Below are 24,039 nucleotides of genomic sequence, written 5' to 3'. Positions count from 1 at the left end.
GGACAACCCCACTGTCCTTCTCCCTAGAACTGCTGGGGGGGGGTGGACAGATGGACAACACTTTTCATGGGAAGGATCTTACTCAAACATTAAACCTATAGAGGCCCCAAAGGGAACTGGAGTGCAGAAGCTGATCAGCTTTTTCCAGCATTCTGCCCAATTGGTATAAAATGCCAGTGAACTGATTTTCTCATGGATGAGCACATATTCGCTGCTTTGTCACGTAGTAGCAGTAGATTTCAGCTGCCTCAGGTCAACTCACAGAAGAACAGGATGGGAAAGTAATGGTTAAACATCCCATGAAAACTACCCTGCCTTCCATTTAAGAAAAGCAGTTAGAATTTAGTTCACTGGTTTTATTCCTTTTCAGATGTAAAACAAATGGTTACTCATATCTAGGGGCTTTTTGGATTATGGTAGGTTTTTTGTAAGATACTAGTGATGGCTTCTCATCAGAAGGTCTAATGGGATTATTCCAACTTGTCAATTAACTACATACTTCTATGAAAACCACACCTGTGGTTGATACTAGTTGTTTGTATTCATTTTTTTTCTAAAATGCATTGTAGACCACCCAAAATAACAATGTATTTATTTATGAAAATTAACTTCCTTTGAACATAAGGTGTTTGCCCACCTTTGATTCCTACACAAATGGTCTTCTTAGGATTATCTACATATTTTATAGTACTGACAAAGGTTAATTTAAAGCTTGAAGTTTAATGCTATTGATTTTTACCAGGCATTCCTAATGTAGAGTGCACTCGATGTAATGGAAGAGAAGGAAGAACAATACAAAGAGTACACCTAAATAGCCCTCAACTTCTAGCAAGACCCTTATTACAAAAGAAGCACATATGGAAATTGTTAACAACCTACAGAATTAGACTGTATTTTGAAACGAATGTCTCACAGAAAGCTTACTGACCTCCCATGATTCACTAAGGACTATTTACACTAAAATATTTACCATGTAATTTGAATGAAAACCAGTCAGCCTTTTGTGAAGAAATTTAGCTACCATAGGATAGATGTTTTAACTCTCTTGGAAATAGTTGTTATCAAGGACAGTCCAAAACACATTGCTTTCCTAAGGATATTTTGCATTTACTGGAAGCTATCAATGCGATGTTGTTGGGAGCAAAGGGAAGATCAAGCTGTTTACTCAAGATCCCCACCATTAAGATACAGTCAGATCACATTAGGAAAGTTTGCCAATTTTTCATCTAAAGAGTCAAGGATCATTCTCTTAAAAAGTCAGTCCTTGCAATTCCTGATGATGATAGACGAAATAGACCGTGCTTCCCTCCTGTTAAAAGATAAAGCTGTCTTAAAATTTTACAGTACGTGAAAAGTTCAACTTTTCTGTATTCTAGTCTTCCTCTCAGATCCAGATTTGACAAAAAACTTGCAAGAAAAAAGAAAGAGCTTGTAAAAAGATGCTTTTATAGAGTGGTCATTCCACAAATCTTTACATCAGGTGCCTCTGAAAGTCACTGTAAGAGACCCAGGATATCTGCACTAAGTGTGCTAGAACAGTGAAGAGAAAAAGGAAAAACAGATGGTATACCAGATATCTGAAAAAGTTATTTAACAATGTATTCAGAGGAAGACGATCAGTGTGGAAAACGTGCCGTTCACTTACAGACTGCCTGCAAGACAGCATTTCACTGCAAATGCCGTCATGGATGGCAGGAATGCACCAGCTGCAGAGCAGCATTATAGACTAACTATCCTATGTCTGGCAGTCCTGCAATACCATCCTACACAGCACTACTTCACTTGTTCATTATTTTGGTCATCTTAACCAGATCTCATTTCTTCATTTAAATGTTGGCATCTTCACTGGCTGTTCTCTCCTCACTTTAACTGCTACAGGGCAGCCAAGCATGCTCCTTGTGTTGACAGTCAATAGTGAATTTGCATGTCCCAACACAAAACCCAAGATGTCACTGTCCCGTTTAGATAAACCTGCACATTCAGTCCTAAATGCAGAAGAGTTGTCAAAACATAGATGAAAGGCGCCATCAAGACAAATGGAGCTATGGGATCACTCCTGAAAGCCATTCCACAGCCAAGCCAAGGTGCCACCCTAGAAATACCCAAGAATGAGAAGCCAGAAGAGAATTTTTAGCAGTGCCTCCAGATTATGAAAATGCCATGATGGTTCTCCCTGCTGACAAAAATTCTCATGTTTATGTCCTGCACCAAATTCACTATAGACCTACAATGGCAGATCTCTAGATTCGCAGCCTGTGCCAACAACTTTATTTTGGTCATCTCAGTTCAGCACTATTACCTGGCCTGTGCAGGCACTGCTAATTGATCTCAGAAGCAGTGCTCATCTAGGAAAACAGCAGTAACTAAAGAGTAACAGCTGAAATTCACCCTTCTGTTCCTTCCCCATTAGCCATACTACAGTATTATCAACAATTCCCTAAAGCTGCAGTCAGATCATTTACCTGCATCATCTGGTTTATTTAATAAATGCCATAATAACAGCAGCCAGTATCCGAGTCCTACATGATGCCTAGCAGGAGTTCAGAAATACTAATGATGCAACTGATGAACAACAAGAGAAGAAATTCAGGGAACTTCATTAATTTGAGTCTCAGTCTAAAAATTCTTATTACTCCTATGTAAGAAAGCAATGCAGGAAAAAAAGAAAAAAAAATCACATGGAAAAGACACAGTGCCAGACTGATTGAAAATGGAAGATATTATCAAGATTCTCAAGATGTTTGCTAAAATAGCAATAATGCTTTTCCACCACTACAGTCAGAATAAGCTAGCTGTACCGATGGGAAATAAAAAATTAGAAATCACCAAACAGACCTAGCCTCAGTGCCTTTCCAAACAAAGTGTCTGCATGATAGTGCAATACACGGAGAACTGTAATCAATAAAAAAAGATACCAGTGTATACAAAGACTTTCAATAACACATGTTGGCCCACGTTCGCGAGCTTTTCTGGAGCTCCTGCCATTTATTTGTATTACCACTTAATAAATATCAAATTTGATCCACATCGTACTTTATTCAGCCGGAAATTATAACAACACACACAAAAATTCAGAATCTGTTCTCTTTTCAGGGTTATGAAATTGCTATTTTAAGCCTACCCAGTCTCTTCCAACAGTAAATTTTCCATTATTCCTTTTCGTTCTTCCAGTCTCCCCCACAAGTTAAGGCTGGGATTCTTTAGAAAATGGTAAATCAGACAGACAAGCTGAATTTCAGCTAAGCTGGACAGTTCATGCTGTCACACCCCTTGCAGAGTGACTGAATTCTGACCTTCACGATATTTGCGAAGTATTCTATATTTAAACCCTTACTCGCTGAGGAAACCCAAAAGGGAGTGGTGAACATTCAACATTTCTAAAACACAGGTGTCACAGACTTACAGGATCTCCATGAGAAGCTGGAGGGGGATACAAGGATGATGCTCTATGGGACACACTAACAGACTAGCTGAAGGAAAGCAGTAAGAAGGGAAGGAAAAAAAGATTTCAAGGAAAGACTCCTTTTAACGCAAATTTCTTCCCCCCCCCAAATTATGTCAGCACTAGGGACTGCCGCTATTTCAGCCACACCTAATATACAAGTGGACTGGGCCTTTTTGTGTTGTTTTTTAAACAAACGTGAAAGCATTATCGAATCTTTAGAAATACCAGAGAAAACAATGCTGCCTGAATTATAACAACCTACAATAAATAATTTTGTATATGATTCTGCACTTTATAAACAAAACATAGCATCAGCTCCATGAACGGTGTTCGCATATAAAAGAACATTTTTCTTAAATCTACAAAAGTCAGTCTCCGATGACTATATGTCAAATGGAAATGCCAATCGTTTCCACAGAATGCTAAATCCTACAGGTTATATTACAGTGGGTCTTACCCAAAATCTGAAATTCCAGCACGTTTTTTTGGTTCAGGTTCTGGGTAACTACCACCAGAGTTTTAAAGACAGGCCTCTTGTACATAATCTTCTAAAACTCCAAAGCACTTCTACAAATCTCCTTTTCCATGGCTTGCATTTGAGGAGATTGGAAGCTATAAAAAGGTCCAAAGAAACAAAACCAGCATGAAACATTTAGTGTTAACCATCCAAATTTCCATGACAACGGCTTCAGTGAGCTCACCTCATTGGTACTATAGCAGCAGACCAATGGTCCAGTAAATGCAGAAAGGCAACTGTTAAGATCTAATAAAAGTAAGATATTTGGTTACAGAGCTCCTTGAAATAAACACACAAAACCCCCAAAATGTTTGACTGAAAAAGAAAGGGGCTGTTTAGTTTAGCTCAGCTTTGCCATTTTGAGCAGCTGGGAGTGTGCCTGCGTAACTATGCGCTAGTAGTCTCTTCTCCCCAAACCCGCAATTTCACAGGATATCTGTACCTGAAAATCCTGTTTGGTTACTGCATATCAAAGGTTCCCCCTGGAAAAAACATATGTTTTTGATTACAGTGATGATGCTGTAAAGGCACAAAGAGAAGCATTCACATGTCCAAAGCCAGCAGCTTTTGAGTTGGGAAGAAGCTTCCAGGTATTTCAGCCAAGATTAATTTTTGTTTTGTTTTTTAAATGTAGCCACCAACATGTGTGCTTACATGCACACTGCCCTGAGAATGGAAGGCAATACATGTTTTTACTCTCTCTTCACAGTGCTTCAGTTAGTGACAGACAGAAGTCTAGCTCACAGAAACTCTGGACAACCTCTTCAGGCCTGAAATTCTCACAAAGCAGGAGCCAAAAGGTCAACATCCCAATAAAACAAAAATTCTCTGATGGGCCCCCATTCCTTGCATCAGGGCCACCTACTGGGAAGCCGTGCATATGCTGTTTGTCCAGCTTCTCTAACTGGATTCTCAAGTATTATATAGGTGTGACTATTTCACTATTTTAATTTGGATCAGGGATGTGTTTGAGAGTGGATTCTCCCAATCCTCTTCTTGTGCGACAGACCGCATTGTGAAGCTGTCTCAAAGTGCCTGAACTGATGTCCATTTAAATAGAACTAAACCTTCATTTTGTGGTGCATTTCACTGCAAACAGGCATTCGGTTCACAACACATCAGGGCTAGTCCAATGTAAAACCCACCTCCCTGAACCAGGTACACAACCTGTCCTCAGCACCAGCAGTTTCCCTTGAGCCATCTGTTGCTGTATGCTACTTACTAATGTAGATGCAACCTACAGGTGATTTCATCCAGGCTAATACTGCAGCTTTCACGCACCTGGCCAGCTGATCAGGGAATACTGGCATGGCCTTTTGGGAACTTGCAGACACAAGAGCAAAGAGGTAGCAGAAACCCAGTTGTTACACTCTAGTCCACCTCGACAGGGTAAAGGTGCCTGAACCTCTCTCTTGCTTCTCAGTGAGCAAACCATGTTCCTCAGAAAGATTTTACTTTAAATCTCTCCTATTAAAGTTTTATATTTATGCATTAATTAATCTCAGGATTCGTTACTGTAATTTGGTTAAAAAGTAAGAATAACCAAAAACAATTCAGATTATCACTAAACTGTTATTTGTACTGAGTTGTAAAACCAATACACAGTGGTTAATGTCATTCCTTGCTCCAGCTTATGCTCTCCAAGTTCCAGCTGCTCTTCCCAGCTCTACTGCCTTATCTCCCCATACAAATTAGTAAGCAAGCTCCTATTTGGGCACATCTGTTGACATATTTTGTATATCTTTACTGATATGCAAAATACTAACAAAACCGAGGCTGAGATTTTTTTTTCTGAGTCATTGCGATCCATGAGTATTTCAGCTTGAACAGTTAAGCTGCAAAGGCTTCTAAAAAAAAAAAAAAAGTAGCCAAGCTGTAATTCAATTAATAGCATTTCTATTGAATATTTACTTGCTACATCAGTAGTCAACCCCTGTACACCATACACAACCTCAGCTCCTTCAACTTTAAGAAGTCTTTTAAACCAGTTTATTTTAAAATCTTAAGTATTTATTAGTTGGCACAGTAAAAATGTTCCAACATCCCCTTAAAGCAGAGGTTTCTCAGAAATGCTGCAGCTTCTATATTCAGAATGATGGGAAATTACAAACTGGAATTGTCTTGCAGCTCTGTGAGCTGATCTCCGAAGCAAGAGGTGCTTTGCCCAAACTCTCCCTTAAAGATATTTCTACTTGGGGAACCCAGAGCCAAATTGCTGCTTTTGTGTTCTCAGACACAAAAAACACAAAACACCTCTAGTGCACATAAAAGACTGTTTCATTATAGTAGTCTTCCAAAAAAGCAGGCTATGATGTGAAACAGTATTTTAGATCATCAAATGTAAAGCAAATACAGTTAAACTGCGGTGCCCCATATATATATGGCAAAACCCCAAACAAACCCTTAGTTGTACCGTCCATCTCTGATGGGACCTGGAGTTTTCCCTGATCCTGCAGGATTTACTAATATTTTTGCTATTGGTTTGGCACAAAACGTGTTAACCACATGAAGACAGCTAATAGCACCAATTTCCAGAGAGCTTTTCAGCAAAGGAAAGCAAATGGTTTTTGACTGGAGCATAAAAGTTCTGTTTTGAATTGCAGAGTGCAGGACCTGTACAGAACAGCAAGCTCAGCTACCTTGTTGGGCTTGGCTTGTTGTCTGAAGGTCGACATGAACCCAGAAGTAGATACTCATAAGAAATTAATTCAGAAAGGCATAAATGATTCAAGAGAAACCTTGGTAAGCTGCAATCTACATGGCCAGGAATTTCACTATGGAAAGCCCTACTCCTTACTAAGCACCTGTAATGTACCTTACAAATGCAGAGGACAGTACCCTACTATGTCTGCCCAGCCACATAAAAGCCGTGTGAGCCAGACTGTATTCTGGCCCTCTCCCATCGAATCAGGGATGTCTAAGCAGAGCAGGTGCAATTCAGGCCTGGCATGCAGAAAAAAGAAATGGAAGGATGAAGAATAAAAAACGAATGGCTCCAAAGGGAACGTAACTGCTGAGTAACAGAGGGGTTTTACCACAGGACTGACTTCATTTCAAATGCTGAGCGCATATTCCTCGGTCATCGCCCAGACCCCCGCGGGGGAAGGTGGGGAGTGACTGGCATACAGAAAACGGCACATTTCAACTGCTTGGCATTTTGCGATGATCTGCACTTAGCTGTCAATTGGTAACATTTCTTCCCCGAACAAAAACTGACCTAGAGAAACACACTGAGCAGCAACCTAGTGTTCTCTGACAGGGGCACTGTGCAAACTCAGGAACCAAAACCCAGCTCCAGCAGAAATCTGAACTTTCTCTTTGCTGTGTTGCTGGCATCTGGCCTGAGAGACAAGCGAGGGTCTGTCCCTCCAACCCTACCCGCAGCCTCAATGGCTTCAAGGAGATTTGTCTACAAGCAAAGCTGTAGCATTTGAGCCTTCCCTCCCCAATGATTCCCAGTTCTTCCCTGACATTACTTCTCTATTAAGTCTCTCATTTTTGATACAGTATCCAAGTATTCAAATTCATTTATAAAAGGGTTATTGGGGGTATATGCACTAGCACAAACAAGGGTTGTACACCATAGGACACCACCACCGTTTATTCACCTCCCCAACTAATTTACCATCTTAGAAGGAAGATGGGCTTAAAAGTCAGACAGGCCTAATAAACTTAAAGGTTTATTGGGCTTTAGACATGTTAAAATGCCTGGTTATGAGGGCTCCTTAAGAGACCAAATCCCAATTCATTTGCCTAAAATCCAAGTCATTCACTGAGGGATTAAAGACACCCAAAGGTGCTCAACTTTGCTGGAAGCTGTGGAGAATAAAGGAAAGAGGCATGTCAGTACAGCTGGAAGAAAACATCCTCATTTATGAGTGTGATATACCCTAAAACAGACCAGGAAAAAAGCCAAGATCGCCCTTTCAGAACACTCTTAAAAAGGAAAAAAAAAAAAAAAAAGGAGGGGGGGATTTCTTGGGCTTCCCGATTTTCAGCCTCTCATTCCTTCTCATTCTCTTCCAGAAGGCAAATTAATTTCATTTGTAGCTTCTGACCTAAACTAAGAAGTAGATTGTTACTCCCACATATTCTCCCCCAGAGGTCTAGTAGGCACTCTATTATTTAGAAAATAGTAGAAAAAATGGCAAAACATCAGCAAGATCAATTCGAACACAGCATAGAAGTTATATTAGGATTCCAAGAAAAATAACTGGCATTTCCAATGTTATTATAATTACTACTTCAGTAATGTTTCGTGGCACAAGCCAAGTAACCAAGCCTTGCTGCACTGAATAGCGTAGAAACTTTCTTTTTTGATGCCTTGACAGCTTCCCAAACTGAAGAAAGCTCACAGGCAATTCTGACTCAGCAGTCCTTGGGAAAAAAAAACAAACAAACAAAAAAACCAACCTACTTCTTGCTTTGCTATTGGGAATTTCAGAGCATCTATTGTGAATATACCCTAAAATATGATCTTCAGAACAGAAGAAATCCAAACGATCAGCTTCTCAGTCCAAGGACCAAGATTAGCCAAGCCAGCCGGGGACCATTGTAAGCCCACCCAGAAATAAAATTACTCTTAACAACTATCACTGTACTATCATGTCCTACTAAAGAATTAATGGTGTGCAAGTACACCATAAATCCGTAAAAATCTGCATTTCTACTTTTTTTATTTGCAGACTGAAAGCTTTGACGTTTTTCAACTCCAAAATGATATCTCTACTTTTAGTAACAGTTATCACAGTGAACTAAACTGAATACAGATTAAAATATCTCTGTGTATCTACAAAAGTGACTGTATTGTCTACCCACAACAGTGCAAAGTTAGTTTACGCTTTCAACAAACCATGTTTTAAGGTGCTTAGTCAAAGGTTTCCCTGAAGTCATTTGTCTGACTTTGTATAAAACTGTGCAGGAAAAACAGGTATAACTATTCTTTTTTATTATAATAATTTTAGGAGACTAAACCAAGTCAGTACTTAAGAATTCATTATCTACCAAGTCATCATTCAAGTGGTTTAGCCAGCATCCATAGGGCCAATATGGGCAACACCAACCCACGTAAGACTCAAGCAGGGCTTTATCCTCCAGCCCAGAAACGGGCCCCACGACCTGGCCTGGCAGCACCACAAAACTCATCCCCAAGGAGCCTGCGTGTAGGTAGGAGACAAGCTAGGTAAAACAGCACGTAAAAACCTGTAACGAAGACATATTAAAAGGTAATGTTTATACAAACACTAGGGACCAATTTTGTAGCATATGGGAGTAAATTACTTCACTTCTAAGTATCTGCAGGCCTGGGGACTTGCATGGCGACACTAAAAACTCACGTTACTGGATGGGGAGGTTACTCATTTTTAAGTAATAGATGCAGGGGGACAGCTTTGTTTCGAGGAGGGCAGCCTCCTCCTCCCTCACGTCCTGCAGTCGTTCCCCATTCTGGAATGGGCCACCATCTTATAAAAACTGGAAAGGCTTGCATTTGTGTTGAAAGCCTACAGCAGTAGTTCCTACATTTTTACTGATCAGATTTTGGCAGGCAAGAAAGCTTTCTCCGTTAACAAGCCTCATTTTATATTTCTAACTGCACCGCTTTGCTTTCCCTCCCAAATTAGCACTGATGATTAACGGCCATTAAAAGAATAAAACTAAACACTTGTGAGGAACCAGCATTGCAATAATTAGTCCTGAAAGCCCAGAAAGCACCCCTGAAAGCAGAGTTAGAAGTATGTTTCTGCAAGAGCTTCTGTTACTCTCTCTAAAAATGCAGCCAAGTCTGCGCTACAAGTTCTGCCTTGTACCTCCTCCAAGACTAACTCCTCTCTGACTAGCTGCTTTGTCCAGCTGACAAATGAACAACGAAGGGGGGAAACAGGCCACCCCTTGGTGGCATCCCTGAAGTATTTACTCAACAGCATTGCTCATTTTTGACAGCAGCCACCTCTATAGGAGACTGGCACGGTTGTAAAAGACAGCATGCAAATCAGCCAGTATCATTCCCTCAGATAACATGGCAAATCAGGCCTTACGTCACCCACAAGACAGAGCCACAGTGATGACAGGAGAAGGAACTACTTCAACAAGCACTCCACCTGGTAGCTCTTTAAACACATTAAAAAAAGCCAAATGGGAAGAGGAAAGGATACATTTCTGTTTTTCAGGGCACGGCTAAAATCAAGCAGGGTCCTTTTAAGACAGAAGAGAGCACATCCTTCTATCTGATAATCTGAACGAAGGTAACACACACCAAGTGCTTCCCTCTTACTATCTTCCCAGGGTAGGTATTTCACCTGTTACATATTCAAGTAGAGGGATGCATAACAGTGATTAAGCAACTGACCATTTACACCTAGCAAAACAGAAGAAAGAACCAGGTTTTATGTGGTCTGCCTGGTAGGCTAGGCTGCCTGTTAAATTTCAAGACAGTCTTTTCTTGCCCCAGATAATTCCTCCCAGAGACCCCCAATTCTTGCCTGTCATGCAGCTGTTTAACCCACTTGTCCTCTTCTACACTTTCTACTGTGCCTCACGACAGAATATCATATACAGCTCATTTTAAATTCAGAATGACTGTTACTCTGGGAAAAAAAATTTTTTTTGAAACATCAGCTAAAAATTATATTCTAGATTTCTTTAACCATCTCTACTGTTTTGCATCCATGTGTAGTTTCACAGCTACAGTGGAAAATCCTACTGAAGCCCTAGACACACAGATGTAGAAGCCAACACATGACACACGCATTGTCATACTTAAACAAGTCTCCCATTAAAAGCTATCTTATTGCTCTTCATAAATTCAGAGTGTGACAAAAACCAGGAAAAAAGTCCAAAAACAGTGGGAGTCCTGTTACACATTCTCCAGAGCACACAAGAAGCGTTAGACTTGAGCAGGCAGTAAGACCACACCTTCTGTGCAGTTTTAATTACAGCTCTCCCCTTCTACAGATCCGCAGCAAGGTAGAGCAGCCGGCCAGAACTGCAGCTTCATTTTTAGCCCCTCAACCCAAGCCACGCGTTCTATCAGTTTGCCTTCACTGTTCACGTCGACTGCTTCTCCTGTCCCCTGGCTGAACAATACAGCAGGGCTCTGCTCCCTTCCCGGAGACGGCTGACTTGCCTTGAAATGAAACGCGAACATCTGCAAACTCTTAGGCTGGACTTTATTTCGCGAGAGCGAAGGACGGCGGGCGCGGCGCCGCCTACCTTAGCCACCCAGCTGAACAATGGTGACATCCTACGAGCTCCGGCGCGGCGGCCGGCGGCGATCCCCGGCTCCGGCCGCTCCTCTCCGCTTCTCCCCGCCGCCTCCCGGCTGCCGCCTGCCGCTCCCGCTGCCTCATGCGCCGGGAGGGGAGCCAGCCCGCCCGGCCTCACAAAGTTTCCCCGCGGCCGCCTCCGGGCGCCGGCCGGCGGGACCGTGGGCTCGCCGCGCTGGGGAGGCTCCCCGCGGCGGCGCCAGCTGCTGCTGCGGTGCTGCGGGGCGGGAAGGGAAGGGAAGCGAAAGGAAAGGAAAGGAAGGGAAAGGAAGGGAAAGGAAAGGAAGGGCCGGGCCGGGGGCTGGAGCTGGGGCCGGGGCCGCGGCCGCGTCCCGCCTCCGCCGCGCTCCGCCTCCGCCGGGGCGCCCCGCGCCGGGCTGCGGCCGCCCGTCCCCGGGAAGGCGGGAAGGGAGCGGGCTCGCCCTCCGGCAGCTCGCCCGAAAACGCAGACAACCGCCTGCTACCTCACTGCGTTGCCCTTTTACGTCATTCAGCGCAAAAGACAGGATTCGCAACTATTAAAAAAAAAAAATCCCACGCCGTCCGTGTAACTTTCTGGGAATATGCTGGCATCGAAGTCATGCTTAACAGTAAAAGATCAAGCAAAAATCATCTGTTTGAAACCACTGTGAAATGTTACACTTCCAGTCAGGCCCACCACACGTTAGCTAATGGCACTCGACATCACACACTAGCAGCCCCACTTCCAGAAATAAGCTGCCGAAGAAGAGAATTAAAAAGCCAGTACGGCACAAGTCAATAGTATGCATGTTTCCAGCAGGTCAAGGGATGTTACCTGCCACCCAGACAGGAAAGGTGTTCATTCCTGTTGTCACTCCGGCTGGGCTGCCTGTGAACACACATCCCTACTCCGTGGCTGTAGGGCTGCCTGAAAACAAGTCATTTTCCTCAGTTTGGAGGAAGGGCACAGAACTACAAAAAAAAGGCTTGGATTTCACAGGAAATAACCCATTGGGCCCAAAACAAAAAGCCCTTTATTTTCCATCACCTCACAGAAACAAACTGAAGAACTAGATCTGCAAAATTGTTACAGGAAAGCATAGCAGTCTGTTCTGCACTTCGTCCCAATAAAATTCAACTGCTCAAAGTTAGATGTCGAAGTGCCAAATTCAGCTCTTCGCTTTGCCCAAAGACACTCTCACCAAGCCAGTCACCCCACTGGGAGAGTGTCCTGCATGTGCTTGCACTTGCATGCTCAGGGCCGGAGGAATGATCTCCGGGTTTAGAGCCGACACTGTGCCATTCGTCTAAGTTATTAAATGTGCACTGGAGCAAAGAGTGACACCCACGCACATGGGCTGGGGAGAAGCAGAGCCAATCTCACAGCTCACGGAGGCAGAAAAGGGGCTGTTTTGGCCCCTGCCCCAGACTGCATGATCCTGCAGCCCTGGGTATGGTTCCCACAAAGCAAACGAGGCAGCCGCCAAGAGAGCTGTACCACCTCCTAACGCTGCGCTGGCGAGCGCCGTAGTGCTAGCTCTGTGTCTGATAATGGGCCACGGTGGGCTGAGGGGGCAGCACAAAAGCAGTTCTTCTCAGGTCCTACCTGCGGCATCCGCAGTACTTAAGCATGACACTTCCATCCGCTTCCTCCTGAGGAACAGAGAATCACTAAACAACAAACCAGAATGCTGGTGCAGAACAGTAACACCTACCCAGAAAAGGTGGTATGAAACAAAGCATCGCACCAGTGAAGTGTCATGTCTCTGTCATGGCCAACGCATCGCTGATAGTCCAAGAACGGAGGTATCTGACTGTGGTGGATGTGTGAGCTGGTGCATGGCAGTGCGTACCCAGTCCTGGCCTGGCCTGGCAGCACCGTGGCCCAGCTGAGCTGGCGGTGGTGGGACTGGGGAAATCTGCTGCCACTGGATGTTAGCACTCTAGCCAAATACTAGTTTACCCATCTAAAATTAAGTCTTAACCAGTTTCGTTGGCTTGCTCGAAGACACACAGATCATCAGGGGAAGAAATTTGATGTGGGAATTTGAAATCCTTTGCCTGCGCAACATTTGCCAGGGAACCACAAAATGCTAACCAATATGAGCTAATAAACCAGCATGCAACTTACGGTGACCTTCTCATGGTTGGAGAGCCCAAAGCCTGCCTGGACCTGTTTTTTAATCAACTTACAATCTACGCTACAGTTTCTGGAATTAAAACCATAACAAATACATTGCATATTTTCATAAAAGGAGAATAGAGATCCATTTTCTAATAGTTCTACAGGTTAAAGTAGAGGTGATTCACAAGGATGGCCAATGGCTCATTCTGTCATTTCAACAGTGGCCATGGACAGTTTGATTGCATGGATGTTCTTAGCCATAAGCCCAATAAATGACTAAATATGACTGACACTCACTCTGGTGGTGGTCTCTAAAGATTTATTGGCATGATAGAGGGAGGAAATTTTCACTGCTGCTACTATTCATGATGTATAGAGCACATACATGAATAAATGACATCTCGGGGCTTTAAACTAGGCATGTTACAAGAACACTGTAAGTATTACCATTTGAAGTACAGAACTGGGTCTGGTTTTATTTCATAGAGCAACTGAGGGCAAGAGCAAGGCAGAATGTTCCTCATTATGTGCTGCTTATAGATGTACAGTATATCCACTACTTGGTGGTAGGATTGGAGCTGCTTTTCTCTAACGCTGACTGCAAACAATATTATTTCCAAATCATTATTTCTTCCATTTCTCTGAGGAGATCCTGCCTGCTTGCGAGTTTTTCCAGCTCCCCCTTCCTGACTGGCACCCTTCCACAGTTTTAAACTAACGATACGCACATCTCCTCTGAGTCCGCATTAAACACTGATGTCAGTCAGGAGATCTGGCTTCTCGCCCTGACTGCAACTGGCTCAAAGAGCCATCCCCACTTCACACTATTTAGCTTCTAAACCTGTTGCATGCAATTGTTATAGTGATGTTTGTATGATTTTAAATGCACTCTGAAACCTTCTACATGCTTCTACAGGAAGAGTGAGAGGAAGAGTGGCCTTGTGGTGAAGACACTGAATTAGGAGATAGAGTAACAGCAAATGAATTCCAACTTCTGCTGTTAACATGACTTTCAGGCATGCTACTTCACTCCCTCCGCTTTAGTTCATCTGTTGGATGGAGATTATGTCTGCCAGCCTTGAAGAAAGAAGGAGTGGGCACACTCATTGGCATTTGGGAAACAGCTGGCAGCTAGGCTTAAGTGTACAGATATAAAAATGTTTGGTAATGCATTAAATTCTTCAGTGTAAATGAAAAGGTCACTGTGTTGCTCACCTTCCAAAAAAAGATAGACTTAGCAATGTAGTAGGAACAATAACTGCATTCATTTTTCAGGATGTTCAACTTTCTAAAAACAGAATCTCTGTATTTTTCTATTTTAAGTTTGGCTTGTGCAAATAACTGTCTCTCCAAAAATACTGTATCTCCATTTTGGGTAAATGGAAAAATTCAGGGCCAGGGAATGACATCTGTATTGCACAAACAGTAAGTAGCACTTGACACCACCTTATCTAAGTGTACGATCTTTTAAAAAACAAAACAAAACCTGCACTCCTATGAACTGTTCCATGTTATCATGGAAAATATTAGCAAGATATTTGTGGCTGTTTTTAAAATAGTAGCAATTAAAATACTTCAGAGCCACCACTTAAAGCTTACATCGTCAGAAAGATGATCTTTCAGTTTTACAGATGTCCTTTGTAAATTTACACATACACCAATACCCCCATCATTTCTCCTCCAACAAAGCTCTCTTTATTAAAATAAACATTTGGAGATAAGGAGATGTGAGATATAAGGAAATATCAAGAGGAAAGGAGACTACAGTCAACCTTTTAACTCAAAAGAGGAGTATTTTCTGACTCATTCTCCTCTGATTTCAGCTTTCCTTAGGTTTAATGGCGGTAAATATTTTTGAGAGTCTTCACAGTACGTCACCGCTGAATGAAGTCTCACAAGAAGTTGCATTAAGGGTATAGCCACAATTGTATTACCTGAGAACTGGTCTCTCCTGTTGCTTTCGTGTTAACTCTGGTGGTGGTTTTACAGCAGACCCCATTCCCTTTTGGAGCTTTTTCCTCTGAATTGTACTTAAACATGTTTCAGCAGCTATTCTTCTCATGAATTATCCCCTCTGCCCACATTCACTGTTACAAATTTCATTTCTCTCTTCTTTCCCTGTACACAAGAAGTTCTTCGTAAATTCAGTTGAAAAAATGCAAGAAAAGAATATGCCTGCCAGTAATTACCACTATCCATTATTTGGCCTTTGTTTAAAAACACCCACAATTTTTATCCTTTATTACTTAGTTTTCACTGTTCATTAGGATTTCCTTGAGTCTTGTCTCATCCCTTCCCATTCCAAGTAGTAAACTAGATGGTTTCTCCTTTATCAGAGGAAAAAGAAAGAAAGAAAGAAACTACTGTGAGAGTGTTGTTTGTCATGTGAATTCAAAATGTAATAATGTTTTGATTCTTAGATACAGCTATATTAAAAGATACCAAAACAAAGGTGTCTATTTGAGGAAACCCCACACATTTATGGCACCTCCATATGATGCAAGATGAGACAAATGGTTCATCTGGATCCACTGAAGGAAGAGAGTAATGAAATCCTCTGGATTTCATCCTATCCAAAGACTCAATCAAGCCTGACTAGCTGGCTTCTGAAAAGATACTGTGGTGAAGAAAAGAGTGAGCTTTGTAACTTCTTTTGGCTAAATTATAAGCAAACTCCTTTTTTCTCAATACAAAATAAAATAAAAGATTAATCACAAAACCAAACTACCTTACCAAACAAGATCTGCATCAGCCCCCTGATGAGAGACAACAGCAAGACCTGCCAGCTAACCACTGACCGGCAGTCCGCTTAATGCAAAATGCACAGGAGCTCACTGCCCTGAGCTGCACATGCACATTAAAGATGAAATCTAGCTCTCACCAAAGAAAATGAGATTACTTTCTTGGTGGTTTCCAGATACTCAGTGGAAACAGAAATGACAATGTTTTGGGTAATCTTCTTTGTACTGTTAGTGAGTTAAAAGTGTAGACTGAAGCGTTTTGACTATCTGCTAACCAGTAGCAAGTATGAAAAACTCAAGACATTGCGCCAGTGCCCAGAGATAACATGGAATTCACTTCCCATGTGGCAGACAGAAGAGAACAATTCCTCACCAGAGTGCTGGGCACTGACTCAGCAGTGGAGCCCTTTCCAGCCTTTCCTGTAGATTTTAGCTTTTACGTGATTGTCTCTTCAGCCACAAAATTTGTAACTGCTAAATGCTTTGATTCAAGTGACATTAGCATTTCCCGCTCAGGAATGACAAGTAGCGTTGGTGATGGGTTATTTTCCTGGTTTCAGCTGGGATAGAGTTCATTTTCTTTCCAGTAACTGGTATAGTGCTGTGTTTTGGATTTAGTATGAGAATAATGTTGATAACATGATGATGTTTTAGTTGTTGTTAAGTAGTGCTTACACCAGTCAAGGACTTTTCAGCTTCCCATGCTCTGCCAGGTGCACAAGAAGCTGGGAGGGGGCACAGCCAAACTGGCCAAAGGGCTATTCCATACCATATGATGTCATGCTCAGTATAGAAACTGGAGGGAGCTGGCGGGGGGGCAGCAATTGTTGCTCGGGGACTGGCTGGGCATTGGTCAGCAGGTAGTGAGCAGTTGCATTGTGCATCATTTGTTTTGTAAATTCTTTTATCATCATTATTATTATTATTTTCTCTTCCTTTGCTGTCCTATTAAACTGCCTTTGTCTCAATCCACGGGTTTTACTTTTTTTTCCCTGATTCTCTCCCCCATCCCACCGGGCAGGGGCGGGAGAATGAGAATTAGTTGCCGACTGGGGTTAAACCATGACAGTTATCTGTCCTCTTCCCTACCAGCAGTATCCATCCTCTCTCCAAGACAGCGTCACAGTATAAGAGGGTTACCAAGTGCTGAGGCTCATTTGGGACCCTGGATGTCAGCAAGAAGTCTGAGGGAAGGAGGGATCCGTGAAGGGAAAGGTGATCCTACACCATGTAGGAGTGAAGCACAGAGCCCAAGGGCCATGTTGTTCAGCAGACAGTGGAATGAAGTCCTCCTTGGGCAAGTGCTGTCCTGCAGGGAAGGTTAGATCAACTAGAGTGAGGTCATGAGAGTATTAGATGATAAAATGATTAGATGATAGATGATAAATGATTATGATAAATGATAGATGATGATGATTAGATGATTAGATGATAAAATTAATGATAAAATGATAAGATGTACAGTATCTGACCAACAAACATGATGCATGCCAAAGGTACCCACACAATCCAGGTACAAAGGGAAAGCAACATTACAGAGAAAAAAAGAGAGGTAACCAAGGCTATACATAATCAGTGTAACAATAAACACAATCTAGCTTTAGGGTCCTAGTTGGGTCCTAGGCCCATTCATAAACATTAAGGCCATCTGATGCAAAACACTCATCTGGACTGAAATCATCCTGCCACTTCAAACACTTCCAAAAACATTGATGAGTAAACTTTAGATTGGCAAGCTTTATGCTGGATTGAGTATTTTTTGTCTTCCCACAGACAGTGAAAAAAAAAAAGCTTAAAGCTGTCAGGAACTTTGCTATGGATTCTGACTAATTCCGCTCAAGCATGATCATATGCCTGCATTTGACCAAGATCAAATGTGCACTGCTGAGTGATCCAATTGTGATCAAACAATCAGATCTCTATAGATGAGCAAAAAAACACAGCCTGAATCTGCAGATAAGTCCAGGCAGACTTGTGAAGAGATCACTTCGATCTGAATAGTTGGATGCAAAAAACGCACAAGGACAATGTGGCAAATGAGCAGCGGGGGAAACTCAGCGCATAGCGGGGAATTGCCACACAGAGACATAAGAGGTTCCATGCATTTATTCTGTTTTGGAGGGTTTTCTGACAGCTGTGAAACTGGAGCAGGAAGAGTGGAGCACAAGCAGAGCAAAGTGGCAAGCTGCAGAAGCAGATTACAGAGCTCAAAACAAATGGGGATGCTCCCAGTGTGCAGTGACAAAAACACAGGTCAAGCCCCTGAGATCATAAACTAGGACTTGACTGTGGTTGAAACAGCTGGAAACCTCCTGTTTTTCTCCCTGCAGGGCAATATTTCTTGGTGTTGTCTTCTCAGTGTTACCAAGCTGAGGGACAACTAGCTGAGTTCTCCAGGCTGCTGAGGCAGCTCTGGAGGAGACAGCAGTAGCTGCCACAGGGATGACACACACCTGCATGCACACTCTGACACAACTGGATAAACCATAAAATATTAATGATGCAAGACTGCTTATTTTAAAAATCCCCTTGACAAGGGGATGTGAAGGATGTGACAATTAAATGGGGATTAATGTCCACTGGCACTAGATAATAGGGCCATGGAAGGACTTTGCACCCTTTTCCTCCAGCCTCCTGCTGCTTCCTTCCAGCAAGCACTGAAAGGTCTCAGGAGAAAAAAAACCTCTCAAAGTTTAAGAAGTATTTTCTGAAATGCAATTAATTAAAGATTATACTTAAAGTGTTCCTTTATCTTGAAACTTATATGGTTAACGCAGGTTACTCAGATGGGAAGAAAGACACTTAATTTGAAAATGTCTAATTTCCTTTGTGAAGAAGCACTACCTCACACTGGAAAAAAAATTTAAATATTAAGTGCTTCTACTTCCAATAATGGATAAGTTACGTAGCAAAAAAAAGTCTAGAAAGTGTTGAGGAAAACCAGACTATGAACAGAAAATGACAACTCTCACTTGAACGGTTAAAATCAAAACAATGATAAAATTTATCGATTCCCTATGTGCTATGGGAGATACATATACTATGAATGCCTATTTCTATTACATGGGACTTCATGTCAGTTAAGATGTCCATATTCACTTTATCCTATTAGAACACTCTAGTAATGAATGATATAAAATAAACAATTTTGTATGCATAATTTTACAGTTATAGCCTAGCTCTTTGTTCACATAATTAACTATAAACATAAAAATAGTCCCACCGCCCTAAACATATTCTTTTGTGTACTTCAGTTGCAACAGCAGGAGACTGGGAAAGTATACCAAGTTCCACAGTATGGAGAGCCATGAAAAGTAGCCAGTCTTCTCAGTTCTCCACAACTTACTTAATAACTTAATAAATATATTTCTAACAGCATTGATATATGTAAAAAGCACATTGTTTTCTCATAACTGAATTCAGACGCAATCCCCATAGAGAGTACACAGATTCTGCTGGACTTTTACTGTTGTTCAGATACTCTAAAGCAACATCCATTTCAGTAAACTGAAAAAAAGCAACAATTAGAATAAAACTTTAAGTGTTAACCATTCCACCCCCAACCCATAACATTCTCCATTTTGCTGGAAAGAGCTTAACAATAAAAACTATCAGTTCAGGTTTATCTCTCAGCAGGCATAGGGTCCAGAACTTACCTACAGTCAATGGAGCTATACTGCAATTTACATACGATGAGCATGTGGGTGTAAAAGCTATTCATTTGAGAAGGATGCAATCCCGCCCCCACTAAAATCATAAACCAAGTTGCTACTATATCCTTACGCATCTTAAATGTAGATAACAAAAAGAGGAAACAAATACCATATTGTCCTGTTCTTTTCCAGAATCAAGCTGAAGAAATTTTAATTTCTGCCACGTTGCCCTCATATCATAAGCCTCCCTGCTCCAGTGCTCTTGGATGAAACCCGGGGGGGAGAACTGCAGCAGCCCGTGGAGAACTCAGCAGCCCCTTGCAGCCGATTAAGAGGTGCACTGAGCAAGCTGCCCAGCCCTCGCTCTGCACTGCTTCTCATCACCAGCCTTTCATTCGATTACAAGCTGCAGCGCAGTCCTTCCCTAGATATTTCCTGTGTAGTGTGGAATTGAGGATACCACTGGAACCTACTAATATAATAATGTGCATGTAGGGTAATTTTGTATGGTGCATATAAAACTGCCATTTTATTAAATTACCTGCGATTTTTATTTTGCTATGTTGTGCTGTTGATCATATTCCTTCTCAACTGTCTTGAAAGTGGAAAATTTCATCAACAATGTTCCCTCACACACACTTTTAACTGACTGTTTCTTATCTCTCCCCTTCCTACCCTCTTCTCAGAGCTTATTAACCCATTGAGTGTATCTTCAGCAATGATGTGGACTCTTTCGCTCTTGTGATTTTATATATTTTTGGCTAAGTCATACTGTCTTTCAGTTACAGCAAAAGCCACAAAATAAACCATCTTTACAACCAAGATTCAAACAGTCTCTACTGATCTGAAAAAACACCTTCCCCCAATTCAGTTAGTTTTCCTTTCAGAAGTTTGCAGCTCCTGGTTTCATTACAAACAACATTCCGCATTTAGTTACTTTAAGCCAATTCCATTTGACTCCTAAAAACACACTGGAAAACATTTGTGAAATGTAATACACAATACAGAGACTTTTAAAATATAGCAACAGGATTTGTCCTTATGGCTCTTCTGTGGTTTTGATAAAGCTGCATCACTTCAAAGGGCTCAGGATGTATTACTGTAAGACACCACTGCACATTTTGGCCACATGTGCTGACTGCACTTCCGCTCCTCTGCCAGAACAATGGAAGCCTTCACGCGCTGAGTCAGCTATCCCACAACCACAGACCCATGCAGACTGAACGCATTCGCTCTCTACAGGTTTCTTTAACCATGTCTTATCACGGAGAATGCTAGATAGCTGCATCATTTCATGTAAGATTCTCAGAGTAGGTAAAATTTGGGAAATGTGTACACAGTTTCAGGAATAAAGCCCAAAATATTATTTGACATGTGGTGCAGTACGGAAATCAATAAATAAATAAATAAGTTTACAAAAAAATAATCAAGGGGCAATTCTGCCATTTCCTCCCTCCTGCATATTTCCATACCAACAGGGAATTCTGGCATTCCAGGAGAAACCTGCAGACAGCTGGATGGATGGGCTGGACAGCTGAACTCTTCACTCAGATGATCTGGTAAGTTCAGATACCACTGCAATTTGTGAGTCTGAGCTCACATATTTGAATGTGTTCACAGGCACAAAGATCCAAATAAATAAGTGAACCTCAGAAGTTAGCTGAGCTGGGTCTTTTACCCCAGGATGTAATAAATTCTCAAGTCTCCTGTTGGTTTCAATCATTATTTATGAGCAGAATGTAGACCAGCTTTAATTCATTTTCCCAGTTTGTTTCTAACATGCAAAAAGCTGTAATATACAGCCAAACAGAAAGCAAAAAAAAAAAAAATCGAGTATTACATTCTCTCATTGTAGATCCATAATATCATCCCCATACACGTGCTTTGATTTCACTCACAATCCAGTTGGGACTGAACTCCAACTGAGACTACCTCAGGACTAATTCAGATGCAGCTGAGCTGTCTCAAGCTAATACAGACTTCTAGAACAGACTGACATGCCTAAGCACGTGTGTGTGTAAAAGTCACGTCACTGAGGGTTATCCAGGTAAGGAAAACTTGTCACATATGTAGTTTTTATATGGGTTGTTGGAAGTGCGCAGTATCAAGTTGTATGAAGGGATTTATCCTGAGATCTTGACAGTTTGTATTCTGTAACTTTGACACGAAATGTACCGATAAATCAAAAACCTATGTTTTGTTTGTTTGAGGTTCCTGGGAACTTTTCTGACTCTTCCAATCCTTGCTTGCATATGGATAGTCTATTAAAACACAAAAACTGAAACAGAGGGGGGGGAAAAAAAGAAGACTTCATTTTAAAGAAAAACTTGAAGCATGCCTTCTGTAGTATACAACCTACCTGCAGAGTGCCAACTGAAAACCTCCTCCCAGCAAAAAGGAAGCCTGCACGCAGCCAATGCATGCCCTCTGAGGTTTACTGTCCTCTGGATGTAACTAGTTCATTATGGAGTTAATAACATACATGTAAAGAATATTCTGAAGTCCTGAGAGTTTATAGAAGAGAAACTTTGGTCCTTATGCAGATACAAGTGTATTATATCAAGCTCAGAATATGACTGAGAGCTAATGTTTTCACATCTATCAGATATTCTGCTGAGGGGAACTGAGACATCCCAGAAGATCGGCTGATGCCAAACACTAACCCCAGTTAAGCACGTGTCTTGTTTTGTGAATTTTAATACCTAAGAATAAACTCCAGGAACGCTAGTATTTCAGTTCTAGAGACTAGTATTTCAGTTCTAGAAACAGCACCTTTACTTGTGCTAGCTCACCGCATAGTAAAATATCAACTCATTACAATACTTTTACAGGCATTTATTGCGAAAAAAACCCACGAGGAGAACCCAAACAGAACTTCAAAAGGACAATTTGGAAAAAAAAGGTAAAGTGGGAAGGACAGTACTGAAATTCTTATTGAAAGCCTACCAGGGTCTTTTGATTGATTTCAACCAGTCTTAGATTAAGCCTTCAGTATCCCTGAGATAAGGTGAGGAATTCCCCTGCTGGTGGACAGCAACAGCAGTAGAGGTGAAAACTGTCACAGCTGTCGCAGTATCTTACATTTGCTCCGGACAGCCACTAAGTGGCACTTAAACACCTCATCTTAAACCAAGGGGAATCTGCAAACTGTTGTGAAGGGAGTGGGGGGAAAAAGGAGTTACGCACTCTGGGGACTAATCCTCTTTAAGAACAATGAAGTTCACTTCCTGCAATTAAAGAAACTTTCTAAGAGCCTGACTGTGTATGAAAATGTCACCGGCAGAAATGCTGTACAGTGCTCTGTGGAAGCAAAAATGCTGCACAGAGCTCTGCAGAAGCAACTGCTTCTTCTCCTACATCCCGGTCCTGCTTTGGGAATCAGAGTGCCTGGTTCCAGTAGATCATTGCCCACTGTTGTGCCATTTCAAAATATGCACTTAGACCAGGAAAATTAGTGTCTCATCGCTGCAGGACTGCAGGTCAAACTAAAGCGGCCCTAACTTCTTAACATAACTTCTAGAAATGCCTCTGAGTTCAGTTTCAGTTAGAGATCTCTGCAGGGACCAACGCTATTTGATGCACATTAGAACGGGGTTTTAGTAGTCAGCAGAGAATCAAAAGTGAAGAATGGAGCTTTGCTCTTCTTAAGACTTTAGTACATGATTGCTTCCTAGACATATGCCATACTTTCATTTGCATTTTTAATCAAAGAAAGAAACCAGGTTTTCCTAATAGTGGTGTTGAATCAACTATGTTAATCATCCTGAATATGCTAATGCATTATAGTTATAATTTTTCTTTTTCTCTGGTTTTAAAAGTGCTTCTGTTTCATTAAAAATCTTTCTAAATGAATTAACTACAGAAATTGGAAACCATTTTTTCCTATATGAACAACATAACTGTCATTGGAAAAAATCTGAAGATAAAAACAAGCAGAATAATACATTGGGTATTTTAGGTGCTAACCAAGTAAGTATCTACAAGTGCGTTCAATGTCATTATTGCAAGTATTTCTGTTGTTTTCAATGGAACTAGCCTGAACTTAAAGTGCATACAGGTTTTCAGCATCAAAGACTCAGAAGTAAGATTTATGTACAATTTGCTTTTTAGACTCCCAAAGAAACACCTCCATTTCAGTTAGCCACAGGTTTAGGTGTAAAATACACCACCAGATATTAGCGCAAGCTCTATTTTTCACCTTTGTGCTGAATGTGGCCTCCAGAAATCTCAAATTAAAAGTTACTAATTTCATCTTTTATTCTCTCTTCATGTGAAAGTTCATTATGTTATAATTAGAAGCACAGCATACAAGCAACAAAGCAACTCAGCAAGCCA

The 24,039-nt window shown here is 41.6% G+C and overlaps 1 protein-coding gene across 9 annotated transcripts in view; it reads right to left on the bottom strand.

Annotated features, from left to right (window-relative positions):
- TBC1D1 (TBC1 domain family member 1) overlaps positions 1 to 24,039 on the bottom strand; it is a 115,729-nt gene that overhangs the window by 70,765 nt on the left and 20,925 nt on the right. The window contains exon 1 of one of the 9 annotated variants that reach the window (XM_072863465.1): positions 11,086 to 11,630. The exons of 7 other annotated variants lie outside the window; for them this stretch is intronic. In XM_072863465.1, coding sequence (XP_072719566.1) covers positions 11,086 to 11,106 — 21 coding nt within the window. In that variant the 5' untranslated portion in view covers positions 11,107 to 11,630. Of the gene's footprint in view, positions 1 to 11,085; positions 11,631 to 24,039 lie in introns of those variants that run through there. One more of the 9 variants, XM_072863463.1, reaches the window with a different exon arrangement.

The sequence above is a fragment of the Ciconia boyciana genome, chromosome 5 (assembly GCF_034638445.1).
Source record: "Ciconia boyciana chromosome 5, ASM3463844v1, whole genome shotgun sequence".
NCBI lineage: Eukaryota > Metazoa > Chordata > Aves > Ciconiiformes > Ciconiidae > Ciconia > Ciconia boyciana.
The sequence above is the reverse complement of the archived record's forward strand: the minus strand, read 5'-3'. Positions and strand labels throughout refer to the sequence as shown.